This window comes from Narcine bancroftii, chromosome 6 (assembly GCF_036971445.1).
Source record: "Narcine bancroftii isolate sNarBan1 chromosome 6, sNarBan1.hap1, whole genome shotgun sequence".
NCBI classification, from domain to species: domain Eukaryota; kingdom Metazoa; phylum Chordata; class Chondrichthyes; order Torpediniformes; family Narcinidae; genus Narcine; species Narcine bancroftii.
In genome coordinates, this window is record NC_091474.1 from 71,499,533 (window position 1) to 71,526,396 (window position 26,864).

The 26,864-nt window shown below is 40.9% G+C and overlaps 1 protein-coding gene and 1 long non-coding RNA gene across 12 annotated transcripts in view; one reads left to right on the forward strand and one right to left on the reverse strand.

The window, feature by feature from the left end:
• LOC138736196 (uncharacterized) overlaps positions 1-26,864 on the forward strand; it is a 64,530-nt gene that overhangs the window by 14,642 nt on the left and 23,024 nt on the right. The window contains exons 3-4 of one of the 3 annotated variants that reach the window (XR_011340140.1): positions 17,648-19,579; positions 20,623-26,724. The exons of 1 other annotated variant lie outside the window; for it this stretch is intronic. This is a non-coding gene — a long non-coding RNA (uncharacterized lncRNA). Of the gene's footprint in view, positions 1-17,647; positions 19,580-20,622; positions 26,725-26,864 lie in introns of those variants that run through there. One more of the 3 variants, XR_011340139.1, reaches the window with a different exon arrangement.
• Positions 1-26,864, reverse strand: part of LOC138736190 (adenosine kinase-like) — a 113,575-nt gene that overhangs the window by 3,278 nt on the left and 83,433 nt on the right. For 5 of the 9 annotated variants that reach the window (XM_069885279.1, XM_069885277.1, XM_069885285.1 and 2 more), the window contains exons 7-11: positions 26,627-26,662; positions 16,937-17,107; positions 9,533-9,568; positions 7,300-7,414; positions 3,280-3,366 (exon numbers count right to left, since the gene is read on the reverse strand). In XM_069885279.1, the coding sequence (XP_069741380.1) occupies positions 3,280-3,366; positions 7,300-7,414; positions 9,533-9,568; positions 16,937-17,107; positions 26,627-26,662 (445 nt within the window). Of the gene's footprint in view, positions 1-2,184; positions 2,276-3,279; positions 3,367-7,299; positions 7,415-9,532; positions 9,569-16,936; positions 17,108-26,626; positions 26,663-26,864 lie in introns of all 9 variants that reach the window. The other 4 variants (XM_069885281.1, XM_069885280.1, XM_069885284.1 and 1 more) reach the window with 2 other exon arrangements.

Genomic DNA, 26,864 nt, shown 5'->3' on the forward strand with positions numbered 1-26,864 from the left:
GAAGAATGTTGATGAGGGTAGAGCAGTAGATGTTGTCTATATGGACTTCAGTCAGGCCTTCAATAAGGTTCAGCATGGAAGGTTAGTTAGGAAGGTTCAGTCGTTATGAATCCATAATCAAATGGATTCAACAGTGGATGGAAGGGAGATGCTAGAGAGTCGTAGTGGATAACTGTCTGTCAGGCTGGAGGCCGGTGACAAGCGACGTGCCTCAGGGATCTGTATTGGGTTCATTGCTGTTTATCATATACATTAATGATATGGATGATGGGGTGGTAAATTGGATTAGTAAATATGCAGATGATATTAAAATAGGTGGCATTGTGGATGAAGGCTTTCAAAGATTACAGAAGGATTTGGACGGCTTAGAAGAGTGGGCTGAAAGATGGCGAATGGAGTTTAATGCTGAGAAGTGTGAAGTGCTTCATTTTGGTAGGAATAATCAAAACAGGGCATACGTAGTAAATGGGGGAATGCAGTGGAGCAGAAAGATCTAGGAATAACAGTGCATCGTTAACTGAAGGTAGAATCTCATGTGGATAGGGTGATGAAGAAAGCTTGTAGTATGCTGCCCTTTATAAATCAGTATATAGAATTCTTCTTTGGCTTGGCTTTGCGGACGAAGATTTATGGAGGGGTAATGTCCACGTCAGCTGCAGGCTCGTTTGTGGCTGACAAGTCTGATGTGGGACAGGCAGGCACGGTTGCAAGGGAAAATTGGTTGGTTGGGGTTGGGTGTTGGGTTTTTCCTCCTTTGTCTTTTGTCAGTGAGGTGGGCTCTGTGGTCTTCTTCAAAGGAGGTTGCTGCCCGCTGAACTGTGAGGTGCCAAGATGCACGGTTTGAGGCGATATCAGCCCACTGGCGGTGGTCAATGTGGCAGGCACCAAGAAATTTCTTTAGGCAGTCCTTGTACCTCTTTTTTGGTGCACCTCTGTCTTGGTGGCCAGTGGAGAGCTTGCCATATAACACGATCTTGGGAAGGCGATATGATGTTGAGACTGTTCAAGGCATTGGTGAGGCCAAATTTGGAATACTGCATGCAGTTCTGGTCACCGAATTATAGGAAGAATATCAACAAGGTAGAGAGAGAGTGCAGAGAAGATTTACAAAAATGTTACCTGCGTTTCACCATCTAGATTACAAAGAAAGATTGAGAAAATTAGGTCTTTATTCTTTGGAGTTTAGAAGGTTGAGAGGAGATTTGATAGAGGTATTTAAGATTATGAGGAGGATAGAGAGAGTTGATGTGGATAGGCTTATTCCATTGAGAGTAGGAGAGATTGAAACAAGAGGTCATGAGTTAAGAGGCAAAGGTTTATAAGTTACATGATGGGGAACTTCTTTACTCAAGAGTGGAGGCTGGAATGAGCTTCTGGGAGTAGTGGCGGCAGGGTCAATTTTGTCACTTAAGGAAAAATTGGATAGGTATATGGATGTGAGGGAATAGAGGGTTATGGGCAGGGTGCAGGTGGGTGGGACTAGAGGAGGGTTCTTAATTCGGTGTGGACTAGAAGGGCTGAAATGGCCTGTTTCCATGCTGTAATTGTTATATGGTTATATAGGATAAGAGAGCTGGAGTTACATGGATAGGCTTAAAATTTTTACTCTGGAGCATAGTAGGCTGAGATGTTATTAGAGATTTATAAAATCATGAAGGGGATTGACAATCTTTCTCATCATGGGGGTATTGATTCCGGTCTGAAGTGAAAGGTTTAAAAGGAGCTTGAGGCATCATTATTCACATAGAAGGTGGTGAGTATTTAGAACAAGCTGCTAGAGGAAGTAGTGAACAATTACATTGTTTCGATTGTAATTGTACAAGGATATGATAGGTTTGATGGACATGGAACAAACACAAGCGAGATGGGGAACTCGGTCGCCATGATGATTTGGGCTGGAGGGCTTTTCATCACTTTTACAATTATAAATGTCTCCGGTTCTTAAATCCTTTGAGAAACATGGTAAAAGCTGTGAAGTGATTATATTTATCCAGGATGCTATGTACATTTAATATCTTCCTGTTTGGTGTCATGGTAAGAATTTTACAGTATACAAGTTATCCATACTCACGAATTTATCCCAAGCTTGGACCCATTTGCCTGTGTTTAACCCATATCCCCTGAAACCTTTCCAATCCATGCCCCTGTTTGAATGTCTTTTAAAAAATTATAATTTGTACTTGCCTCGACCATTTCATATGGCAGCTTGTTCCAGATACCCTCCATCCTGTGATAAAAATGCGCCTCAAGTCCTTTTAAATCTTCCCCCCATCCCCTGCAAAAAAAACTACAACTTTTCAGCTTATCAATGCCCCTCATGATTTTATAAATCTCTTTAAGATACCCTCTTAATCCTCCTATGTTCAAGATTCCCTAATTGTCATGTAATAGTGCAGAACGTAATATTACACAAAATTGGCTTCTGCCTGCCATAAGGCAAAGAATCGCCATTATTGTCGCTGATGCCCCTTATGTTAAGAGAGACAAAGTGTAATAAGAGACCCTTCAGAGTCGTGGAGTATCTGTGGATTCACCTCCAGCGCTCCCATGGCCTCTACAGCCACACAGATGACTCTTTGATCCATTGGCACCCAAGCTCCAGATCCAAACCTCTGACACGATCAAGAAGCCTTCCACACTCAGGCCCTTCAGGAGTCCTTGCCCTTGGCAGGCCAGGGAGAAAAGTCTTAGCTAATCCATCCTTTCAAGTACTCCAGTACCAGTCTTGTGAATCTCTTTTACAAATTGTTCCACAAATTAACCCTTGCCTTATCGTCTCCTATAACTAATTTTAGCATTTTACATATTTAAATCCCAAATCTCTTTCCTCTTCTATCTCATTCGGATTCTTCCCTTTCATTGTAGGTACCTTCCTTATGGTCTTTGATAAAAGCACAACTCTTATACTTCCACAAGCCACTCATCCATTCAATCACAGTCCAGCATCTCAATAGCATTTATTCCCCTTCATCTGGTATCATTTGCAATGCAAAGTCCAAATCATTTTCCCAAACCATAGACAGCCAGAATTATAGAAATGACCAATGGAATCAAAAGTATTTCTTCATCAAAAGAAATAAATGTCAGACTAAATATTTCTTGGTGGTGGTTAGCACAAATCAGATGTACTCGGTTTCTGGATGGACCTAATGACTCTCATGTCATCGTAGTTTATAGATTTAATACAGTCCTATCAGTATTCATTGGTCAAGCTAACCTTTTGTTTCTCACAAAATTACAACTTTGACTTATAATTTATTTAATTATAGAGAAATTTACCTCCAACAAAGGCATCGCCAGCTCCATTTGTATCGACAATATCATCCTGTTTAATATCCAGGACAGGATAAGCAGTCACATGATCAGCTGTGGGAAAGAAGACCATGTATATTTGTGAATGCACTACTATTATGCAAAACAATAATTCATCAAAATAATGATTTATGATCTGGATGACTCCCAGAGCCATGTGCGAGTGAGGTCAGGTACAGAAATAGGGCAGGTGAATGGAGGCTGAGGAACCAGTTCAGGGGGCAAGGATTCAGGTTACTCAATATTTGGGGCAGAAATTGTACAGGTAAGAGGGATAGTTTGCACCTGAGCTGGAGAGGTAACCAATATTCTGTCAGTGGTGGGGGATGGTTTGCTTATGCTACCTGGGAAGGTTTAATTTAACTATTGGCAGAGGCTGGGCCTGGAGCAAAGATGAGGCGGATGAGAAGAGCCATTGCTGGAAATAGGATATGGTGGAATATGGCAAAGAGGAAAAATCTGGTTTAAACTGCAGTAATTTCAATGCAAGAGACCCAACAAGTAAGGCAGATGAACTCAGACCATGCATTGGCTCAGGATACTGGAGTGTCATAGCCATGACAAAAACTGAGAGACAGACAGGGCTCGGATATAGATGCAACAGGCACCGTAGTGTAAGAAAAGAGATGGAGATGTGTTTCTGATGAGCAAAGACATAACAACAGTGCTTAGAGGGTGTATTCTTGGGAGACTGACCAATGAACCTATCTATATGGGTAGAGGTTAAAAACAAAGGAATGATCAGTTTGATGGGGCTGTATTATATACAGCTCTCCACTGGCCACCGAGACAGAGGTGCACCAAAGAGGTACAAGGACTGCTTAAAGAAATCTCTTGGTGCCTGCCACATTGACCACCGCCAGTGGGCTGATATCGCCTCCAACCGTGCATCTTGGCGCCTCACAGTTCGGCGGGCAGCAACCTCCTTTGAAGAAGACCGCAGAGCCCACCTCACTGAAAAAAGACAAAGGAGAAAAAACCCAACACCCAACCCCAACCAACCAATTTTCCCTTGCAACTGCTGCAACCGTGCCTGCCTGTCCCGCATCGGACTTGTCAGTCACCAACGAGCCTGCAGCAGACATGGACATACCCCTCCATAAATCTTCGTCCGCGAAGCAAAGCCAAAGAAAAATAAAATTATATGCCCTTAAATAGTTGATGGGAATTGGAAGAGAAACTGCAGATAGCTGTAATAATCGTAACTGGAAGATTTTAACTTTCATAATATTGATTTAGACGCACATAGTACAAAGATCCTGGACGGGGTGGATTTGTTAAGTGTGTCCAAGAATGCTTCCTAAGGGCACAACATTGGACTCCTCTTGGAGAATGAAAAAGAGGAAGTGACAGAAGTGATAGTGGGGGAGCATTTTTGGTCCAGGGACCATAACTCCGTTAGTTTTAAAATTGCTATGGAGAAAGATAGACTGGTCAATAAGTTAAGGTCCTAAATTGGGGCACGGTTGATTTTGGAGCAGTTGGGAAGGAAGTTGAATGGGAGAGGATGTCTGCAGGTAGGGAAAGGGCAGGAAAGTGGAACATTTTTAAATGTGAGACAGCAAGAGTTCAGGAACTGTATGTTGCTATTAAAGAGAAGCACAAGGTGGGCAAGCTTAAGGAACCCTGGATGACAGGATATTGAGGCTCTAGTCAAGAAAAAGCAGGTATATATCATTTTCAGTAGTCCAGATCAAAAGATTCTTTCATGAGTATAAAAAAGTGAACAAGATTATTTAAAATGGAAATCAGAAGCGCAAGAAGAGGACTTGAGATTGAGCTGGTAGGCAGGATAAAAAGAAAATCCCAAGAGATCACACAGGCATATTAATAAAAAGATGGCTGTAAAATATGTATTACATTGTACTTTGTATGTATCATTTATTATTGATGATAAATAAAGTTTAAAATAAAAATAAAAAGATGGCTAGGGAGAGAATTGGTTCTATTAAATATCAAGGTGACTATCTTTGAGTGGAACCAACAGAAATGCACAAGCTTGTAAATAAGTTCCAGATAAAAATGAAGATATGGGGTCCAAAACTGCTCATTTTAATCCCTATGTTGCATTCCATCTCTCAGTTCTTTGTCCACTTTTAAAACCACTGCAGCCTCTTGACTTCCTCAGCACTCCCCTCCCCCTAGTTTTGTATCACCCACAAACTTGGCCACAGTTCATCAACTGTATTATTTACACACAGCATGAAAAATAGCGGAGCCAACACAACCCCTGTGGAACACTACTAGTCACCTTCAGTCAGCCCTCTTTATTCCCACTCCTTGTTTTCTGCTCATCAGCCATTCTTCTACCTATGCCAGTACATTCCCAATAATATGGGTGCCTATCTTATCAAAGGCCTTCTGAAAATCCAAGTAAACAACATTCACTCCCTCTCCTTTGTCTGTCGCTATTCCTCAAACAAATTTGTCAGGCAAAGATCTCCCCCGAAGAAAGCCATGCTGACTTCAGCCTATTTTACCTTGGTCTTTCAAATACCCTGCAACCTAATCCTTAATATGGGCTCTAGAATCTTGCCAACCACTGAAGTTAGGCTAATAGGCCTGTAAATTACTCCCTTTTGCCTTTCTTCTTAAAGAGTGGAAACATTTGCAATTTTTCAGTTCTCCAGAACCATTCCTGATTCTGGTGATTCTAACAGTGACGACACTCACTTCCGCCCCCGAACTCTTTTGATTTTTTGGCATGTCACTGGTGTCTTCCACGTGAAACCTGATGCAAAATACCAATTCAGTTCATCCACCATTTCTTTGATTCTCATTATCACTTCTCTTGCAGTCTGATATACCTCTTGCCTCTTTTACTCTTTACATATTGGAATAAATCTAGCATCCCTTTTATGTTATTGGTTAGTTCACTTTCCTTTCTTTTTTTTGTTGCCTTCCTTTTTAAAAATAAATATTCTGGCTTCTCATGAATTTTTACAATATCATATTTATACTTTTATGCCATGGTTGCATTACCCTCCTTTTAAAATGCTTTTTCTTTGAATTAAACAATCCTGCATCTTTTGATTTCCCAGAAACTTGCATCTTCCCTGCTCAGGCGCCCCCCCCCCTCCCCCCACAAACAACTATCACCAGCTCCACTCTCTCATGCCTTTCTATAGTTACCTTTACTCAACTGTATCTTTATTTTAAGACTTCAGCAGTAGGTATTGCTCACAGATCATAGACATTACATTTTTCTATAACGATACAATGCTTGTGCTCTTTATGGATGAAACTTTATTGCTTTAACATTTCACACAGCAATCAGTTCAAAATTTTGCTTGCACAATTTACAAAAAAAAACATATTATTGCTGACATTCTAGCCTTGAATTGTTAAACCTCTCAGCATGACAATGGTTACAAGTTTTGCAACTATTTATTAGCTATTGACACTGTGAGGTTCAGAGCATATTAGTTTAACATGAGGGTTGAGTTATGCCCTACACAGTTCTTTGGTGTCAACTGATGCCAAATTAAATACAACTCTTCTCTCTTGTGTTAATTAAATGGTTTAATGCCAGCAGGCAAGGAAATCCAAGATGAAATGTAAAAATTACCAATAAATTGGCATCTCTAAAGATTTGCCCTATGGCCCAAGAATTTGTATGTTCTTAATCATTATTAAGTGACTTAACATGACACATCGAGCCCAGAGAATGATTGCACCTCTCTGCATGTATGAATTACTGACAAACTGAAGGGTCATGCAGTTACAGAAAGGTGCCCTTGGGAAAAGAAAATCTCTTAATTCCATTTTATTATTGACGTCCATTTTGCTGTTGTGATTTTTTTTGTAAATGTAGTCATAGAGATCCTATTCCTTTCAAAACAAATTTTGCTCCTTTGTGTTTGATACTGGCATATTCTGACTTTTTACACTCTCAGATTCAGTATTATTGTGATAAGGCATTAACTCAAAAATGTAGCCAATTGGTCTACAAGTTGTTAAGAAAATATTTTTTAATGATAAGCTTACCTGTGGCCACAATCGTATCATCTTTGCCTTGAGTGAAAACAATGATACGTTGACGCTTTTTGTTCTCCTTTGGCAAACTTTGCACTTTCTTTGCAATTTCTTTGATATCTTCTGTCTGTTGGCGACAATCGAAATAGGATCATGCACTCGTCTCATTTAAACACCTTTGCACTCAATTAGAAACCTTGTCCAGTAACTAGTATAAAAAACATAACTTGGGACATACACGTTATGTTCATAAAAGTAGAAACACTTTATTAGACTAATGAAAATGTCATTTTTTTATTTTCTCCACAGATGTGGCTGCAACCTATTTGAATTAGTTTCTTTTTTTTCTCTTGTGCCCCATCTACCAGTCTTGAATAACTTGTTTATAACAACAGACACTCCCTTGATTCTCTCTACCCCTCTTTGTACTTTTTTTTCTCAGTTCCTTGACCTGAAATGTTGACACTGTTCCTTTCTACTGGATACGCTTGGCCTGTTGAGTGCAACCAACATTTTGCTTTTGTCCTGGATTTTCAGCAATTTGCTCCAGTTTTTTTGACTCAAATGAGAATACATGATTGGTTCAGGTACAATTGAGTATTACATGGATTTATCACTGAAATTCCACGAAGAGCAATTGTTTAAAATAAATTGCTGCAGGAAGAATTTAATAAAATCTTTTAACATTAGATGCCAAAATTTAACACAATGACAAGTTGCCTAATTATCCACCTGCCATAGATCATTTGCTGAATATTTTTTTTAAAACTCATCCCTTTCACTTTGGCAAAACAGATTAAAATGAGAATAACCGATCATACATTACCAATATCATGTTGGTCAATGCCCATACAATTCCTTCTGAGATGAGATTATATTTTTTCCCCTAACTGTAGGAAGGATCCTTGTTCCAATCAATGTGAGCGTCAAATTTAAAATAAATTTAAGGAAAGAGCTGAAACTAAAACCCCAATGATTGAATTTTAAATGTTTATTGATTATAGAGCAAAATTGAGTGCAAGATATTGCAATTAAACATTGCAACCTCTTAATTATAAAATACTTTTACCTTCTATATTACTCCAGCACACTTTTTCCTGTTATTCCTAATGCATCAATGAGGAGATGCCAAGGTGTAATAAAGTTATAAAAAAAATCCCCAAAACATATGACCCAACCATTTTTTTCATACCTTGATGAAAGGCAGAATTCCAAAACATTGATTCTGTATCTTTATCTTTGTTACATAATGGCCACTGCTTGACCTGCTGAGTTTACCCTGCAATGTGTTTCTACTTCAATCATGGTGTCTCCAGATTTTTGTGTTTTACTCCTATTCATAATTTGGGTCACATTCAAGGTGACTGCAACTTTTTAATTTAAACTGAGAGCTGGTGCATAAACTGAGAGACTTGAATTTTATAAAAAGTGAAAAATGATTGCTTAGATAGAGCATTCAAATACGATATATTTAGACACGTCGCTTCACATTACAAATAAATTCAGTGCTCTTTTGCGATCTAGTTTTGGAAATGGCAGTCATATTTTTACAGTTAAACTATATCAATTCCAGGGTCTTCTTAATCAGGTGCAAATCATAGAGCCATTAATAATTTTGTCATTTTCTTGACAAAAGCTCCAAGCTCATCAAATGTATTGCTTCATGTTATCTGTGCTTGAAGTCAAAATTCTGACAGTTGTGCCAACTAATGATTAAAATAAACATCTGAATGATTTTGTCCCACATTCAGAAATGCCTCTGTTTCACTTTACTACAGTTCTTTTGTGTTTGCTTTGAGATTTACTCTCAACCACACACACCCTTCCATCAACTAGCAGGTGAGTCATTAGTGTTAAATTCCTTCTGCTGTAAGAGTGCACATCAGTCTGCTGCAAAATAACCTCTGCACCATAAAATTAAGTGGAAGATGTTGCTATTAAATAGTTGGAATGACAGGCACCTTATCTGCAAAGGATGCCTTAACCAGTGCCCAACCTCTTAACTTCCCAGGAGCCTTTTCAAAATTCAATGAATAACATCTGTAAGAGATGCTGGATTCAGGCCTGGCACGGTGCGTCATACATCATAATGGCAGAACAAAGAAAGCAGAATGACTGCCAGGTAACCATAGTAACAAGCCCAAGGACTGGAGAGTATAATAGTACATCAATCATTGTCCAAAGAACTTCATTATCAGCAAAATCCTTTAGGATCAGTTTAGTGTGCAATTGAGGGTCAACTCACCTCAAAGCCTTGCTCTCGAGCAAAAGTGGCAGCCTCCTACAAAAGAAATGAGCAGTTAATTAGAAAGTGCTGTCAAGACTGCCGAAAATAACACAATTTAAGTGTATGGAGGCACTCTTTAATGAAGCCAATTAATTTAACAAGTACTTCACTGCACATGGTACAGCAAGGGCTTGCTTCACTTACTTTAAATAGACAGTGGCTGCAGAAAAACTATTTCAATGTGGTGAAATACATCACATTAAAAGGACATGATCTCCTTGCATCTTATTTCTCCCAATCTCTCAACTCCCCTGATAAAATAGCAATTCCCACAGGCCCTTCTGACTGGTACAACTTTGACCAGGGTAGTTGTCAATATTTACACAAAGTCTCAACTGAGAGTGATGCTGAAGCCATGATTCCCTTTATTGAAGTTCCCATATTCTGGCATGCATGGAATACTGTGAAACAATTATAAGGGATTTTTTTTCTTGAATTGTGACTAAGCCATATAACAATTATTGCACAAAAACAGGCCAGTTCAACCCTTCTATTCCATCCCTTCGAAATTAAAGCTCAACTAAAAATAGCCTTAGGTCCAATCCAAGATATTTAGAAGTTTTAAATAATCGTGTGGAGTTGAAAACTGTGGATGTGGACTCAAGCTAGAAAGAGAATAAAATTATTTGTGTGGCTTGCAAACAAGAAAATTAAATGAAAGTGTACAACAGTAGTGTTTGACCTCTTCTTTGTGATCTTATCAAGTTAAAATAAACAAAAATGTGGTCAATCATACAAGTACCCATAGTTTGCTTTAAATAAATGAGAAAATTACTGAATAGGATAGGGAGAAATTTGTCCCCAGGGAATTGAAAAAAAACCCTTCAAATAGATGCAATGGAGAAGTTCAGACATGGTGGACAATGCATAACCACTACAATGTATATGCATTTTTGGATTTTCACAATATTATTTGTTTGGTGCTATCAGCCATGGGGAAATTTATGGATTTATCTTTCAGATGCCTTCATGAATGGACAACTCCAATTTCTGTGAGAGACTGATACTGGCAACACTAGCCACACAGTTGGTCTCAGTTACCTTGCATTATGGAAAGGAAAATCAAACATGTGCCTGAGTTTTTTTTTTACATGTCCCTATTGTACCAGCCTCCACCACCACCCCTGGCAATGCATTCCAGGTACTCACCACTGGAGAAAAGATTCTGACTATCTACATGATCAATCCTTCTCATAATTTTATGAACTTTTAGCATGTTGCCCCTCCAATGCCCCAGAGAAAGTTTCACCCTAATCCTACTCTCTAATCCAGGCAGTATCCTGGTGAACCTTCTGCACCATCTCCAAAGCCTCCACATCACTTCTGTAGTTTGGCATATAAAATTCCAAGTGTGGCCTAACTAGTTGACTTGACAGCCTATCTCTTGTACTTAGTGCCTCGATCAATGAAGGCAAACGTGTCATATACCTTCCTCGTCACCTTATTTACCCATGTTGTTACTTTCATGGAAATGTACACTGAAGTCTCTCTGTTCAACAATACTCCCCAGGGCCCTGCCATTTATCATGCATGTCCTGACATAGTTTAGATCCAGAGTTACATTCTGTGTAAGTGCCTGCATTGTGCTGTTGGGAGGAAGAACCAGGATTTATACACAGGATGCTGCAATTTAGTGGGGAACATCCAGGTGGTGATGATGCTATAATCCCTGTTGCCCTCTTCCTTCTTGATGGTAGAGATCATAGATTTGTGACAGGAGTAGTGTAAGCAGAAAACAACAGTATATTTTGTAGGTGGTACATCTTGCAGGCACTGAGGATGCAATTAATATTTAGAATGGTGAGAGGTGAGATGGACTGTTTTGCCCAGGACAGTTAAGTTGTTGGAGTTGCACTCATCCAGGCAAGTATTCCATCACTTGGATCACTTATCCAATACCTGGGTAGCTGCATGGATGGGAGGGCTATGTGCCAAAAGTGAGAAAATAGGACTAAAGCAGCAAGGTGCATTGTTTATCATGGACAAACTAGGTGTGTGGGCCTGTTTTTGCGTTGAATGACTTTCCTGACTGGGCCTTATAAAAGGTGGAAAGGCTCTGAGGTGTCAGGAAGTCAGTCACCAGCTGCAGGTTACCCAGACTTCGACTTCTCTTGTAACCACAGGACTTCTGCAGCTGGTCCAGTTTGGTTTCTGCTCAATGGTAACCACATTAATGTTGATGATGGGGACTCAATAAATGTCAAGTGAATAAATGTCTCACTGAATTCAACTGTGAATAATTGATATTTGGTTCACTGCACCTCAACATTACATGAAACTATAATATTAGTTATTCCTAAACGAATCATTTCATAAAAGAAATTAACATCATTAAATTATTCAACCATGCTAGAGCTAAACAGTATAAATTTCAAACAACAAATCTGAAAAAAAGACCCTTTGATATGTCAAACATACTAAAAGTTTGGTTGGATAGTGAATGTTTATATTAGCATGAGGTTCGTTCCTTGCCCCGAGTTTGGTTACTGTGATTAGACAGAGTTCGGATTTATTGTCAGAGTATGCACATGACATCACATACAACCCTGAGATTCTTTTTCCTGCGGGCCAGGCAGAATTATCACTTATTGGTAGTGCAAAAAAAATGTACTCGACGTACACTGTAAACAAATAAATAACTGTAAACAGATAACAAAATGTAAACAAACTGGTTGTGCAACACGGATTTTTTTTTTTAAATAAATCAATAAAGTCCAAAAGTAAGAGTCCTTGAATGAGTTTATTGTTGAGTCTGATGGCGGAAGGGTGGCAATCATCCATGATTTAGTTTTGGATTTTGAGGGAAGATGGTGTGTCATATTAGCATGTTCTTTTTGATTCTTTATATTTTTAAGTCATTATATGTTATGTGGTGAGTGGAACTATCAGGCATTTTTCATGAGCCAAATTTAAGGCTTTTAACAATGCACTTCTTGAAATGAATTTTTAAACATTTCTTTAAGAATCCTCCGCTCTACTGCCATTAACTATGGTTTAGCAGTACAGAGAAACAGAGGGTCCAAAACCATAAATTCTTCAAGGTTGTCGCGCAAGTTGATAGGGTAGTTAGGGTGATGGGGTACTGCTCTTTGTTAGTCAAGGAATAAAGTTAAAGAGATGTGAGAATGTAGCGGCTCTATAAATCTCTGGTAAGACCACACTTAATATTATTAAGTTCAGTTCTAGTCCAGTAACCTTCCGTGGAAGGCCGATCTGATCTTGGCAGCAGTGATTGTGCTCAAGAGATGTGCGTTTCTCTGGTTCACTGGGCCCTGCTCAAAGGAAGAGCAAATGCATTGAGCTTATCCAGGAGGGATGCACTGTCATTTGCTATTCTGCCTGGCCTAGTCTTGTAGCCTGTGATGGCATGCTTCTCATGCTGTACGCCCTTCTCAGTGCTGCCTTTTGGTATCCCTGATGGCCTCACGCAGGTCATACAGGACTTTCTTGTTCAGGGCTGGGCTGCCTGATTTGTATTCCACCCCACCAGCCTCCACATCCGACACATTTTCCTCCAACGCATCAGTGACATTTTCCCCTCTCCACCCTATCCAATTTTCCAAGGGGAGTCTTTCTGAAATACCCATCTGCTTTTTGCTCTCCACTTATCCTTCCACTCCTCGGGCACAAAAATGCAAAGCTTGTCCCCTCCCTTATCCAGGGCCATAAACAAACGTTCCAGGTGACCACAGAGCTGTGTACGCAGATTGTCCAATCTAATTGACTGAATTCCGTGTTTCTGGTGTGGCCTACTCTGGTAATGCCAAGTGCATATTAGTGACTGCTTCACTGGACATCGATACTCTGTGTGTTTAAACTTGAGCTTCCTGTGGCCAACCATTTTCCCTCCCATAAAGGGACATTTGTTGTTGGCATCGTCATTGTGAGGACATCTTGAAGATTGCCAGAGGAGTGATGGTGGAGGCTGCAACATTAGAGGTATTGAAGAAACTTAGACAGGCACATGGTTGAAAGAAAAATAGAGGGTTACCGCGAGCTGAAGGGCTTGTACTGTTCTATGTGAACATATTATATTCCTCCTGGACAACCGAAAGAAATGAATCCTGATTTATGTAACTTTAGATCATACCCATTCCCATCTGATTCTGCTGTTGATTTCTTTGTCACCAACCACTATTCTTCAATTTTTTTCCTTTCTCTCTCCAATTTTTCTTCCTCATGGTTTTGTTAACACTTGCTCTACCGGCCTCACCACCTCCCACTTTTTTTTTTCCTCCACTCGATCACCTGTGAGGCTCTCCCAAGTTTCTTTTCACCCTTTATATAATTTCACCCTTTTATCTTAGTCTTGATAAAGAAATTCGACACAAAATTGTGACTGGTCATTTCTACCCAAGGAAGTTGTCTGAGGGAACACATGGAAAGAATGTGGTGGAAGTCTCCTCAATGTTGTTGCAATGAATGCTTCTGGGAGCACATCTATATCAGGCTAATGCTTGACTAAACTATGGATCAACTCTCCTGCTTTCGATAGCGACTGTTTGCAAGATCAACTGGAGTGCGAGCAATTTTGCAACATCGCTGGCTTTCCACTCAGCTCTGGATCACCTTGAAAAGAACAATTCATACATACGGCTGCTCTTCATCAACTACAGCTCAGTCTTCAATACCATTATTCCCTCAGTGCTGGTCAAGAAGCTACAAACTCTAGGTCTCTGTACCTGAATCCTTGACTTTCTCATCGGAAGACCACAGTCAGTATGAATTGGAAACAACGGCTCCTCGTCACTGATCATCAACACAGGCTCACCCCAAGGATACGTGCTTAGTCCACTGATCTACTCATTATATACCCATGACGTGTGGCCCGGCACAATTCAAATGCCATCTACAAGTTTGCCGATGACACCACAGTTGTTGGCAGAATCACAAAAGGCAACGAGAAAGCGTCCAGGAGGGAGATAGATCAGCTCGTTGGATGGTGTAATGACAACAACCTTGCGCTCAATGTTAGCAGAACCAAGGATGATTGTGGACTTCAGAAGTAAGTCAGGGGAACACGATCCAGTCCTCATCGAGGGCTCAGTGATGGAGAGAGTCAAGAACTTCAAATTCTTGGCTGTCAACATCTCCGAGGATCTGGAGGTTCCATGTTGACACAATCACAAAGAAGGCTCGACAGCAGCTATAGTCTATGAGGTGTCTGAGGAAATTTGGTACGTCTCTGAAAACTCTCAAAAACTCTAGGTGGACCGTGGAGATCATTCTGGCTGGTTGCGTCACTGCCTGGTGTGGAGGTGCCAACTCTCAGGACAAGAATCAACTCCAGAGGGTTGTTAAGTCAGCCTGCGACATCACAGGCACCGACTTAACTCCATTGAGGACATCTACCCGAGGTGGTGTCTTTTAAAAAAAAGCCTCTATCCCCACCACCCTGGCCATTCCCTCTTCACTCTGCTCCCATCGGGGAAAAGGTACAGGAGCCTAAAGATGAGCACTCAAAGGCACAAGGACAGCTTCTTCCCCACTGCCATCAGATTCCTGAATAATCAATGAACCAAAGACACTGCTTTACTTTTTGTGCACTATTATTGTTATAGTAAGGTCGCAAGATGGCGATAATATGAATGTGATTGCTGCTGCAAACACCAAACTTCATGCCAATAAACTTTGATTCTGATGTATACAAATTTGGTCTCCAAGCTCGATATCATGTGGTCTGTCTCCCCACTCAAGAAGCTCGACACTGTCCCAGATGGAGCAGCACATCCCCAACCGCTGACGCACGGTAGCAGCAATTTGTACTCTGTATAGGATGCACTGCAGCAACTTTCCAAGACCCTGAGACACCACCTTCTGAACACGAACATGAAGATGGGCAAGGGCAGCAAAAGGAGGTGGACACCACCTGGAAATTAACCTTCAAGCATCCCAACTTGCAAATATTTTGCAATTCCTTCACCATTGGTGTCAAAATCATAGTGTTCCCTCCCTAACATAAACAAATGTTTACATTTCTTCTGTGGTTTTCATTTCTCTCTTTTGCATATGTATCTTTTCTTGAGTACAATTTTTTTTCACTACCATTAAGTAGAAATTCTGCCTGGCCTGCAGGAAAAAGACTATCAGGGTTGTACGTGATGTCATGTACGTACTCTGACAATAAATCTGAACTTTGAAACAGCATTGTGGATGCGCCCACAAGGACTGTAGTGTTCAAGAAGACAGCTCACCACCATTTTCTAAAGGGCAATTAAGAATGGACAATTAAATGCTGGCTCAGTCCTCATCCCCTGAATGAACAAGGAAAATAGCAGTTATGATATAGCTAAGTGGCTTGCTGAGGTATCCCAGAGATTAGTGAAGTGTCAACCCTAATGTTACATGTAGGTCAAGCCAAGTAGGGTCACAGAGTTCCTCCCCAAAAGGACATTAAGAACTAGATGGGTTGTTATACAATTCTCGTAGTCCTGTGGTTATTATTCCACAAATTACTTTTATGTATATTGATGATTACTTATGAAAATCTAAATTGCACAGCTGCTATACTGGGATTTTAAATTTTATGTCTGGGCAACCAATCTGCTAATTACTACGCCTCCACCATGACCTTTCATTTGTGTTAAGGACCAGCATTTTTGAAAATAGACCTGTTATCTCTTCTCTTCTTGTTAACCATCTTTTGGTTAAATAATGCTGCAATCTTAAAACTCTAATCCTTGTTTTGAAATTTCATCCCATCCAAACCCTACATTCTTTTTAGAAAGTCTTTCAGCACCAAAAACTCCTCTAATTTTGGATTCATACTTAATCCCCTATTTAAATGGCTCCACTTTTGCAGTTGAATCAGATTCAGGGTTTATTGTCATGAACAAGTGATGAAATTCAGTGACAGCACCATACTACAAGCAATATTATTTTAAAAATAATAGGGCACGAAAAGCTAAGCAGCGGGGAAGAAGCTGCCCATGTGCCGCTGAGTGCTTGCCTCTCGGTCCTGTACCCTTTACCTGATGGGAGCAGAGTGCAAATGGCATGGCCTGGGTGGTGGGGGGCTTTAAGGATGGAGGCTGCTTTTTTAAGACGCCGCCTCATATCCATGTCCTCGATGGGATGAAGTCTGGTCCCTGCGATGTTGCAGGCAATCCTCAATTGCCATGAACTGAAGGTTTGGAATTCCCTCCATATGTCTTCCTTCCCTTATTGTGGGCTTGAACCTCGATGATTTGCCCCAACAGCTCATTATTTGGCTGGCTTTCAAATGAATTTCAAAGTGACTTGGGACATTCCTGCTCGAAATTAGAAGCAGTAATTTTTCTTTATCATGGAGTGAATGTTAACTTTCTCTTTAATTGATAAGATGGTATTCAAGACAGAATATTTTCAAAAAAAGTTACAAACCGTCTCATTTCCAAACAGGATGTCAACATAGGGGAAAATTTTCATCAGGTCCTCCTTAAAAAACTGTGAGATGAATGGAGCTGATAGATTTAGGCCCAAGATTTTGTTGTTTTCAGAAACGTGCGTTGCCACTTTCAGAATGGATTCTGTTGAGACTGTAATAAAGAATCCCTGGAAGAGAATAAAAGTTGCACAAAGTTACTGGCTGGAGTAGAACACATCTGACAACAAACGAAACGAGACTGAACCCCTCCTTTTGTAGGATTTTCCTGCAATAACAACTGTGCTCATTGTTCTAATAGAAAAATTGCTGTAATCTGCTATCCAATTGTTCATAAATACCAGTGGTTTGGCATCCGGCTCAATCCAAAATACTTATTAAACACTCAGGACCCTTTTAAACTTACTGGCACCCCAGTTCCCATGCTTCTGATAACTTCCCAAAGTTAAATCCCAGATTTCCTTTAAACTCATCTGGGTCTGTTTTCACCACTCCCTTTCAACTGAACAGAACCTTTATTAAACTACTGTATTGTGTAACAGATTAAGCAAAATGAATTAAAAGTATGTTGGAGTATTAATTGGAAAAAACATGCAGGAAGTACATTCAGTTGTGTGGTTCTGAATTGTATGCTGGCTGTGACTATTCCCGCGTAATTGCTGAAAATACCTGCCTTTTTCTTTCTTTCCATTCATTTGATACTTCTACAGATGTACCGTGGAGAGCATTCTGCCTGGTATGGAGGCACCAACTCTTAGGACAAGAATAAACTCCAGAGGATTGTGAACTCAGCCTGCGACATCACAGGCACCAGACTTCATCCCATCGAGGACATGTATATGAGGCGGTGTCTTAAAAAAGTAGCTTCAAACCTCAAAGACCCCCATCACCCAAGTCATGTCCTCTTCACTCTGCTACCATCGGGGAGCCTAAAGATGAGCGCTCAGCGGCACAAGGACAGCTTCTTCCCCTCTGCCATCAGATTCCTGAATAATTAATGAACCAAAGATGAAGTGTGTTTAGAGGCTGATGCTGAAGCATATCAGCTGCTGTCTGGGCAGTGGTATGGATCCGTTCCAATTTGTTTACCGTATCTATCCCAGATGCCATCTCAATGGCTCTACACAAAACTCTGAAACACCTGGACAGCAAAGTTGCATCCATCAGAATACTCTTTATTGTCTAGAGTTTGGCATTCAATACCACCATCCCCTCAAAATTGATCAGAAAACCAAGTCCAGATCCTCAAATAGCCCACTATATTAATGAATGCTAGATTTCCTCACCTCCAGACATTTGTGCTGATGGAGACTGTGCTGCTCCTCCACAAGCTCCATCAGTACCAGAGCACCACAGGGATATGTACTTAGCCCTCTGCTCTACTCACTCTACACCTAAGACTGCATGGCTTGGTCCAACATTTACAAATTCACTGATGATACCACTGTAGACAGCTGTATAAACAGGGATGATAAGTCATCATACAGGAGGGAGACTGAAAACTTGGCTGAACAGTGCAACAACAACCTTGCACTCAATGTCACCAAAACCAAGGAACAGATTATAGTCTTGAGGAACTGACAACCAGAGATGTACGATCCAGCGATCATTGGTAAATCAAAGGTGGGGAGGGTGAGTAAATCTAAATTCCTGGGAGTCACTATCTTAGAGGACCTTTCCTGGGCTCATCATGCTAATGCCATCGTGAAGAAAGCATGTCTGCTGCTCTAATTCCTGAGGAGTTTGTGGAGGTACGGTCTGACCTCATGAATTAAAAAGTCGTTTTGCAGCAGTATTCCAACTTATTTCATACTATTTGCTACAGATATCGCTGTCCTGCTGCCATCCCAGTTTGAAAATTTTTCATCTCTATCTTATCATATATTTAGCTGGAAAAATATTAAAATCATTTTGGTGAACGTTATGTTTCCAATACTTTAAGAGCTCATTATTACTAATCTTGCATTTATTCAACCGACTGTAAGATTAGCATAATGAAACAGTTCAACCAGCAAATTTCTGTCAGTTCTTAAATCAATGGTTAAAAATAATCTACCAGGAAGTTATCATAAATAATTATAAATTTTCAATAGATCCACTGAAACCTCTTTTTAATTTATGATTGCTAGTAAATTTGTTCTGTGGCTATTAGCACAACTAATGGCAATTGCTTTTTCGCAACAAGATGGACCTCCCCATTTAATCACTGGTTCTCCAACTTATTCTTTTGCCTGCCATTTCATTGTATTCCCATTTTGAAATAGTGCCACACATCTTCACCCAGTTTATGTTCATACAAACTGTAATCATATTCTATTGTAAATCAGATACATCAAATTCCAACATTAGAACATGGAAAAACAAAGGAATCTAAAGATTAAATACAACACAAAATAACAAGTGAATAAAACAGATTGCAGAACAATTAGACGCTCTAATTGTAGTAAAAACAGAAATGTTGTAGGAACTTAGCCGATCCTGCAATGTCCAGAGGAGGTAAAGATACATGACCGACATTTCCGGCCTGTGACCATCTTCAAGCAATAAGCAGAGAATAAGATGACATCAGAATGAATGCAAGACTAGCAGGGCAAGGATTCTGGACCAACAAAAGGTGTTAATTGGATATGACAAGGGGAGAGGTGAGAATTAATTTTGGCTCTGTGAAAGGAGACAGGGAAGAGAGAGAGTTGGGGGAAAGGTGACAGAGAGAAGTTTAATAAAAACCAGAGAAGTTGTTAATGCCATCCAGTTGGTAGACGAGGTGCTATTCCTCCAATTTTCAGTTGGCTTCAGTCTGGCGGTGCACAAGACCATGGACAAAGGAATGGGATGGATGGGGAAGTGAAATGGGTGGCCACTGGAAGATCCACACTTTGTGGTGGACACACCCAAGGGGCTCAACAAAGCAATCTCCCAGTCTGTGTCCAGTCTCTCCTATGTAGGACAGACCACAACGAGGACACTGGATATAGTCTTTGACCCTGCAGATTCACAAGTGAAATGTGGCTTCACTTGAAAGGACTGTTTGAGCCTCACAAATGAGTGGTGAAGGAGGAGGTGTGGGTACAAGTGGGACATCTACAATCACACTGGTCAGTCCCAAGGTGGCATTTAGTGGGGAGGGAGGAATGGACAAGGGAGTCCTGGAGGGAGTCGTCCCTGCAGAAGGTGGAGAGGGGAATGCGTCTAGTGGTGGCATCACATAGGAGGTGCCAGAAATGACAGAGAAGGATATGTTGGATGTGGAGGCTGGGGGGGGGGGTCATGGAATGTGAGGACAAGGGGAATCATGTCCTTGCTGCACGTGGGGGCGAAGGGGGCCAGGGCAGATATGTGAGTAATGGAGCATATGCGGTAAGGACCGATTTGATGGTGGTATAATTAATAGGACTCACTTTAAAAGTAGGATTATATTACTATGGTAGAAAGCAAATACAACAATTAGAAAATTGCACAACTGCCAAGTATTTTGAGACTGCCTGTATGCCGCAGTGACATATTTAAAGAATAGATCACCTATTTCAGCTCATTTGTAACAGTGAAATTAACAGCAATTCCATTTCTTGAAGGATTAATGGTACACAAAGAAATCAGAAGAGTTTGTATTTCCACTTCCCTTGGAATTCCAGTTGCATTTTACCAATGTTCATTACCATTCTAAAAACTGGATTATTTTTGCCAGTGCAGGTGATTCTGAGTGGCAGCAAAGGTCTGGACCCACTGCAATTCGATCATCGCAATCGCTCCACGGTAGATGCAATATCGCTGGCTCTCCACTCAGCTCTGGATCTCCTCGAAAACAGTAATTCATATATCCAGCTGCTCTTCATCAACTACAGTTTGGTCTTCAATACCATTATTCCTTCAGTGCCGGTTGAGAAGCTACAAACTCTAGGTCTCTGTACCTCCCTCTGCAACTGAATCCATGACTTTCTCATTGGAAGACCACAGACAGTACGAATTGGAAACATAATCTCCTCTTTGCTGATCATCAACACAGGTGTACCCCAAGGATACGTGCTTAGCCCACTGCTCTGCTCATTATACACCCATGACTGTGTGGCCAGACACAATTCCAATGCCATCTACAAGTTTGCCGATGACACCATAGTTGTCGGCAGAATCACAAATGGCAACAAGGAAGCGTAAAGGAGGGAGATAGATCAGCTTGTTGAATGGTGTAACGACAACAACCTTGCGCTCAATGTTAGCAGAACCAAGGATGATTATGGACTTCAGAAGTAAGTCAGGGGAACACGATCCAGTCCTCATTGAGGGCTCAGTAGTGGAGAGAGTCAAGAATTTCAAATTCCTGGGCATCAACATCTCCGAGGATCTGTCCTGAAGCCTCCATGTTGATGCAATCACAAAGAAGGCTTGCCAGCAGCTATATTTTGTGAGGTGTCTGAGGAGATACGGTATGTCACCGAAAACACTTGAAACTTCTACAGATATACCGTGGAGATCATTCTGGCTGGTTGCATCACTGGTACGGAGGCATAAACTCCACAAGGTTTTTAACTCTCTGCGACATCACAGGCATCAGACTTCACTCCATTGAGGACATCTACATGAGACGGTGTCTTAAAAAAAAAAGCAGCCTCTATCTTCAAAGACCCCCAACATCCAGCCACGCCTTCTTCACTCTGCTACCATTGGAGAAAAGGTACAGGAGTCTAAAGATGAGCACTCGGCAGCACAAGGACAACTTCTTCCCCGCTGCCATCAGATTCCTGAATGAACCAAAAACACTGCTTTACTTTTAGTGCACTATTTTAATTTTATTTACCGTAAGGTTGTAAGATGGTTATAACATGAATGTTTCCACTGTGACGCTGCTGCAGACCACCCAATTTCATGACTTGCTCATGACAAGAATTTCGGATTCTGATATTCAGCTGTCACAAAGCACTCCATCTTGTGGCATACTTATGAAATGTTCAAGTTCACAAGACTGGGTGGAGAGTTCCACTGTTAGTATGGTTATAAATTTAACAGTACATGGCCGCAGTGATTCTAATTAGCTAAAATCTTTTTAAAAATGCTGAGTTACATCGTTCATACATTTTCAAATAAATTATGTTATGTTCAGAATGCCCTTTCTTCAAGCAACTGCCCCCTTCTCATGTCAATGATGAAGCAAGCCATCCATCGCATCTGCTCCACTTCCTCACTCAGCACACCAAGATAGAAAAAGGAGGGAGTCTCTCTTGTCCTCCCTTGTCACTCCATGAGCTGCCACATCTGGAACATCATTCTTTGACACTACCATCAACTTCAATGTGATCCCACCACCAACTATATCTACCCCTCCCCACTACATTCCGCATTTTTTAAAAAAAAACCAGGATCAGTCTCTCCATGACCCCCTGGTCCACTGTTTCTTCCCCAATCCACAGGCACTTCCTGTGGTACCACAATCTACTGCATTCAGTGTGACCACCTCTACATCAGTGAGAACAGTCAGATGTTGGGTGACCACTTTATTGAGGAACTCCTGTCTTTAGGAACTCCTGACAGCTGGTAAAAACTCAATGCTGGAGAAACCCAGCAGGTCAAAGGCCTCTCTCAGCCCCCCCGCCCCCCCCCCCACTTCCCACTCTTTTATTCGGACAACTGCCAACATTTTTCCATTCCTTGATAAAGGGCTCAGGCCCAAAACATTAGTTACGCATTTTTACCTTTTGCTAATATAAAGGACACTGACCTGCTGAGTTTCTCCAGCATTGTGTTTTACTTCAGTCATGGTGCCTACAGATTTTCATGTTTTAATTCCCCTCACCATTCCCATGCAGCCTCAACCATTGTCAGGGTAAGCCAAGCGTAAACCTGAGGAGCATGTTAAATTTCTCATGGGTAATTTCAAACCAAACAGCAGATACGTTGAATGTTCCATGTTTTGGTAATCCCTACCCTGATCTGGTTCCTGTTTCTGTCTGTTCTTTCACTGCTCCTATTCTTTCTCAAAGCACCCCCATGGATTCCCAATGGTATATTCCTTGACATCTCTCTCCCACCTTCATTTGCCTAGCATCCTATCATCCCCCCAAAAAATCTTTCTTTTATGTTTGCTACCTCCCCTTCTCACTTTAGTCCTAATAAAGGATCCTGACCTAAGACACTGACTGATCATTTCTTTTCCGGAATGCTTCCTGACTTGCTGAGTCATTTCACCTTCTCTTTCTTCAATCAAGTTCCCAGTACCTATTTCACTTTCTTATTGAAACAAGCTGAGGTGGGCTTTTCACAGCGCATGATTGTAATCAGTTAATTATCCCTCTCTCCTTGAAAATTATTGTGTGAAGTAAGAGAGGCAGAACTCGCCGATTTTTCTTTGCCTGGAATTGTTGTTGAAGTCCTGAACACTGGTATTCCCTTATTCAGGTGCAATAGGACAATTCTCCTGACCCCAGACACTCCAGCAGAGAGGCCCAGAAACAGCAAGTGGTGTCTTCTAATGGTGCAGGGAGATTATCCAAAAGTAGGTGGCGAGACACACCACCAACTTTGCTGGCTGCAAAAGCTGTGAGGAAAACATTTCAGAGACATTTAAAATCTATTTCAGTTGAAGTACATAATATGAAAGACAGAAAACTAAAAACACATTACTTAATACCATCAAACTTGGTGAGTCTAGAAGTACATAGAACAGTACTGGGCCCTTCAGGCCATGATGTGCCAACAATATAAACCTACTCCACATCAATCACCCTTTCACTCTCTTACTGCCCGTAACCCTTTATTTTTCTTGTAGACAGCAGAAAGTACCCTGGGGACTTCCACGTGATAGCTGATGCAGGGAAGTCCAGGTTAATTGGATAAAATCCACTTAATCTACTAGGTATTCCCAGGATATGTTTTTAAGTTACATTTTCATCCACAACATTAAAAAAAAACTTTTAACTATCAAGTGAAACATCATGTGTTTTAAATTATAGTCTTGGAGTTCTACTGTAAGAAAACAGGTTCTTTGGCCCAAAGGCCCAAATTGTGCATGCTGACCAAGTTAGTCCTATTTGTCTGCGTTACATCCATATCCACAATGGTGCCCACTTCCACCAGCAGCTTGTTCCACACACCGAACCCCTTAGGTCCCTTTAAAATTTTTATCCTCAAATCTATGCCCTCTAGTTTTAGATTTTTCGATGTACTGTGCAGTATGGTAACAGGCCCTTCCAGCCCACAAGCCTGTTCCCTCCAAATACACCAATGAACCTACAACCCCATACATTTTGAAGGGTGGGAGGAAACCAGAGGACCACAGACATGGGGAGAAGTTACAAACTCTTCGCAGACTGCGCAGGATTTGAACCTGGGTCACTGGCGCTGCAACAGCAGTGCCATTTTTTTGATGAGTAGATTTGTATAGGTTGGCACAACATTGTGGGCCAAAGGCCCTACTATGCCAGAATGTTCTATGTTTTTAATCTGTCCCCCTTTGGCCTTTAACTCTCTTTCAGGACCCCCTCAGTAACCTATGCTCCAGGGAGAAAAGCCTCAGCCTTTCCTGATAATTCATGCATACCATCCTATTAATAGTCTTGTGAATCTTTTCTGCAGAATTATATCTTTCCTTCATCTGAGTGACCAGAGCTGCACACAATACTCTAAGTGCAGTCTTACTAACATCTTATACAAAAGCAACTTGTCCCTGCTCCTGCACCATTTTCTTAGAACTAGTTACTTGTACCTACAGGTTTCCCTGTTCCACCACACTCTCAGAGTTCAAGTCCTTCAAATATCATGTTTCCTTTCCTCGTCATTGATATTGTCATATTCCATTGCTGTTTAAAAAAATTTTTTGTCACAACTGAAAAATTACATTTGAAATGGGAAACATCTTACATAGGTAATCCAGAAGCTAATTTACATACAGGATCTCACATGAGAAATTAGTATTTAACTTGTTTTTGGTAGTATCAACTGAGGGAGAAATGTTGGACAAGCTGCAAGAAGAGCTCTATGTTTTCTCAAAGTGCATTCTCAATGGATGCAGGGAGAGAATCGGATAAAAAGTCTGTATTATGCCCATTCCCAATTCAAAAATACAACAAAATCTATGTTTATGCTTCGATGCTGTTTGTGCTCAGTCCGTTTATGTACAGTATTAAGTCCTGGAGTCTGACATTATCAGAATTCTGATGGTTCAGTATCTGCTTCACTTGTTAGTCCAGAATGTGGAGCTGGAAATTATACTATACATAAATTATTTATTATATAACTGCAAATCATGCAAACACACTGGACAAATAAGGGCTATAGTCCAGGAAATCTGAAGGTCCAACACCACTAAAGTCCCAAATAGGCTTGAAAAAGGACTTGGAACACTGGAAGCATTGCTAACTATTGGGGGAAACTGTGCACCGCAAGATAGAGCAGGTTTAGAAAAAGAAGGAATATTCATAAGGAATGGTACATATAACTCTACAGCACAGTGCAGTCCCTTCAGCCCTTGATGTTGTGCCGACCCATATATCCCTTCCAAAAAAAATACTAAACCCTTCCTACCCCATAACCCTCTATTTTACCTTCATCTACATGTCTAAGAGACTCTTAAATGTCCCCAATATTTCAGCTTCAACCACCATCCCCAGCAAATCATTCCTTGCACCCATAATTCTCAGTGTAAAAAAAACTTGCCCCTGGTGTCTCCTCTAAACTTCCCTCCCTTCACTTTGTACACATGTTCTCTGCCTTTGCCTTTGTTTTTGCATCTGCAACTGAGATCCTACAGCTGTCTGCTATCTCCCTGCAGATTTGCTCATCCAATTCTCAGACTATTGGGTCGTCTATGACAGCCATTCTCAATTGAGACCATGCACCCCCCCCCCCCCCACTCTCAGAGCCACAGAAATTATAAATTTTAAATATTTTCTTATGTATTTGGTAGGAAAAAAATACGCAAGAAACCAACTAAGCTGACTGATTCATAGGACATGGACCCTAGTTAGTTCTATTCTCACCCCTCCCCAACAGAATGGGGTCAGGGTTTCTCTTGTCCTCACCTTTCACCCCAGAAGCTACTGCATTTAGCGCATCATCCTCTGTCATTTCCATGAGCTAAATCTTGACCCCACCATCAGCCGAGTCGACTCCATAGTTTTGCAGACCACCTACTCTTGTCCACAATGTCCATCCTCAGCTCCCAGTTGCATGACATTTTAACTCTCCTTCCATTCCACACCGACATGCCTGTCCTGGGCCTTCTCCCCTGCCTAACAAGTCTCATGCAACCTCGAGGAATATCACCTAATTTTTCACCTGGCAATCTGCAGCCTAATGCTATGAAAAATGAATTTTCCTATTTCAGGTAACAAATCCCATTCTCTCTTCTATCTATTTCTGTTCTTCCTCCTCCCCACCCCTCCCTTTGGCTGACATCTGCCAATCTACTGCTCCGTCCTTCCCAATTGTACGCCATCCTCCATCCCTCCTTTGTTCACCAAACCCCTACCCTATCCCCCATTATACTGGATATCTCCCTTCTGCACTATCTTGATGAATGCTTCCAACCCAAAATGTTGACCATTTCTTTCTCCCACTGGCCCACTGAGCTCCTTCAGCAGATGTATTATTTTGCTTTAATTCTGTGGTTTTGTTGTCCTTAACTTGCTGCAGAGATATGTCCTAAGGCAACAACTGGATGACCAATGTTAACACCATTTTGCAGTAATTTACAGACATACCACAATAATCCAATGAAGAGTTCTGTTCCAAAGGTTCTATTGGAGAAAAATATATATCACTGTCATGAAGCACAAGTATAAAATAGATGATCAATGTGTGCTGGTATTTTTAATTTCATGAATCTATCTTATACCTCTCTTGTAATATTTTTTTCAGCAATAATCTGTCATCTTTAATTTTCTGTTCAACAAAGGTATTTTTGAATACATTCTTGACTGCAGAACTGAAAGAATAAAT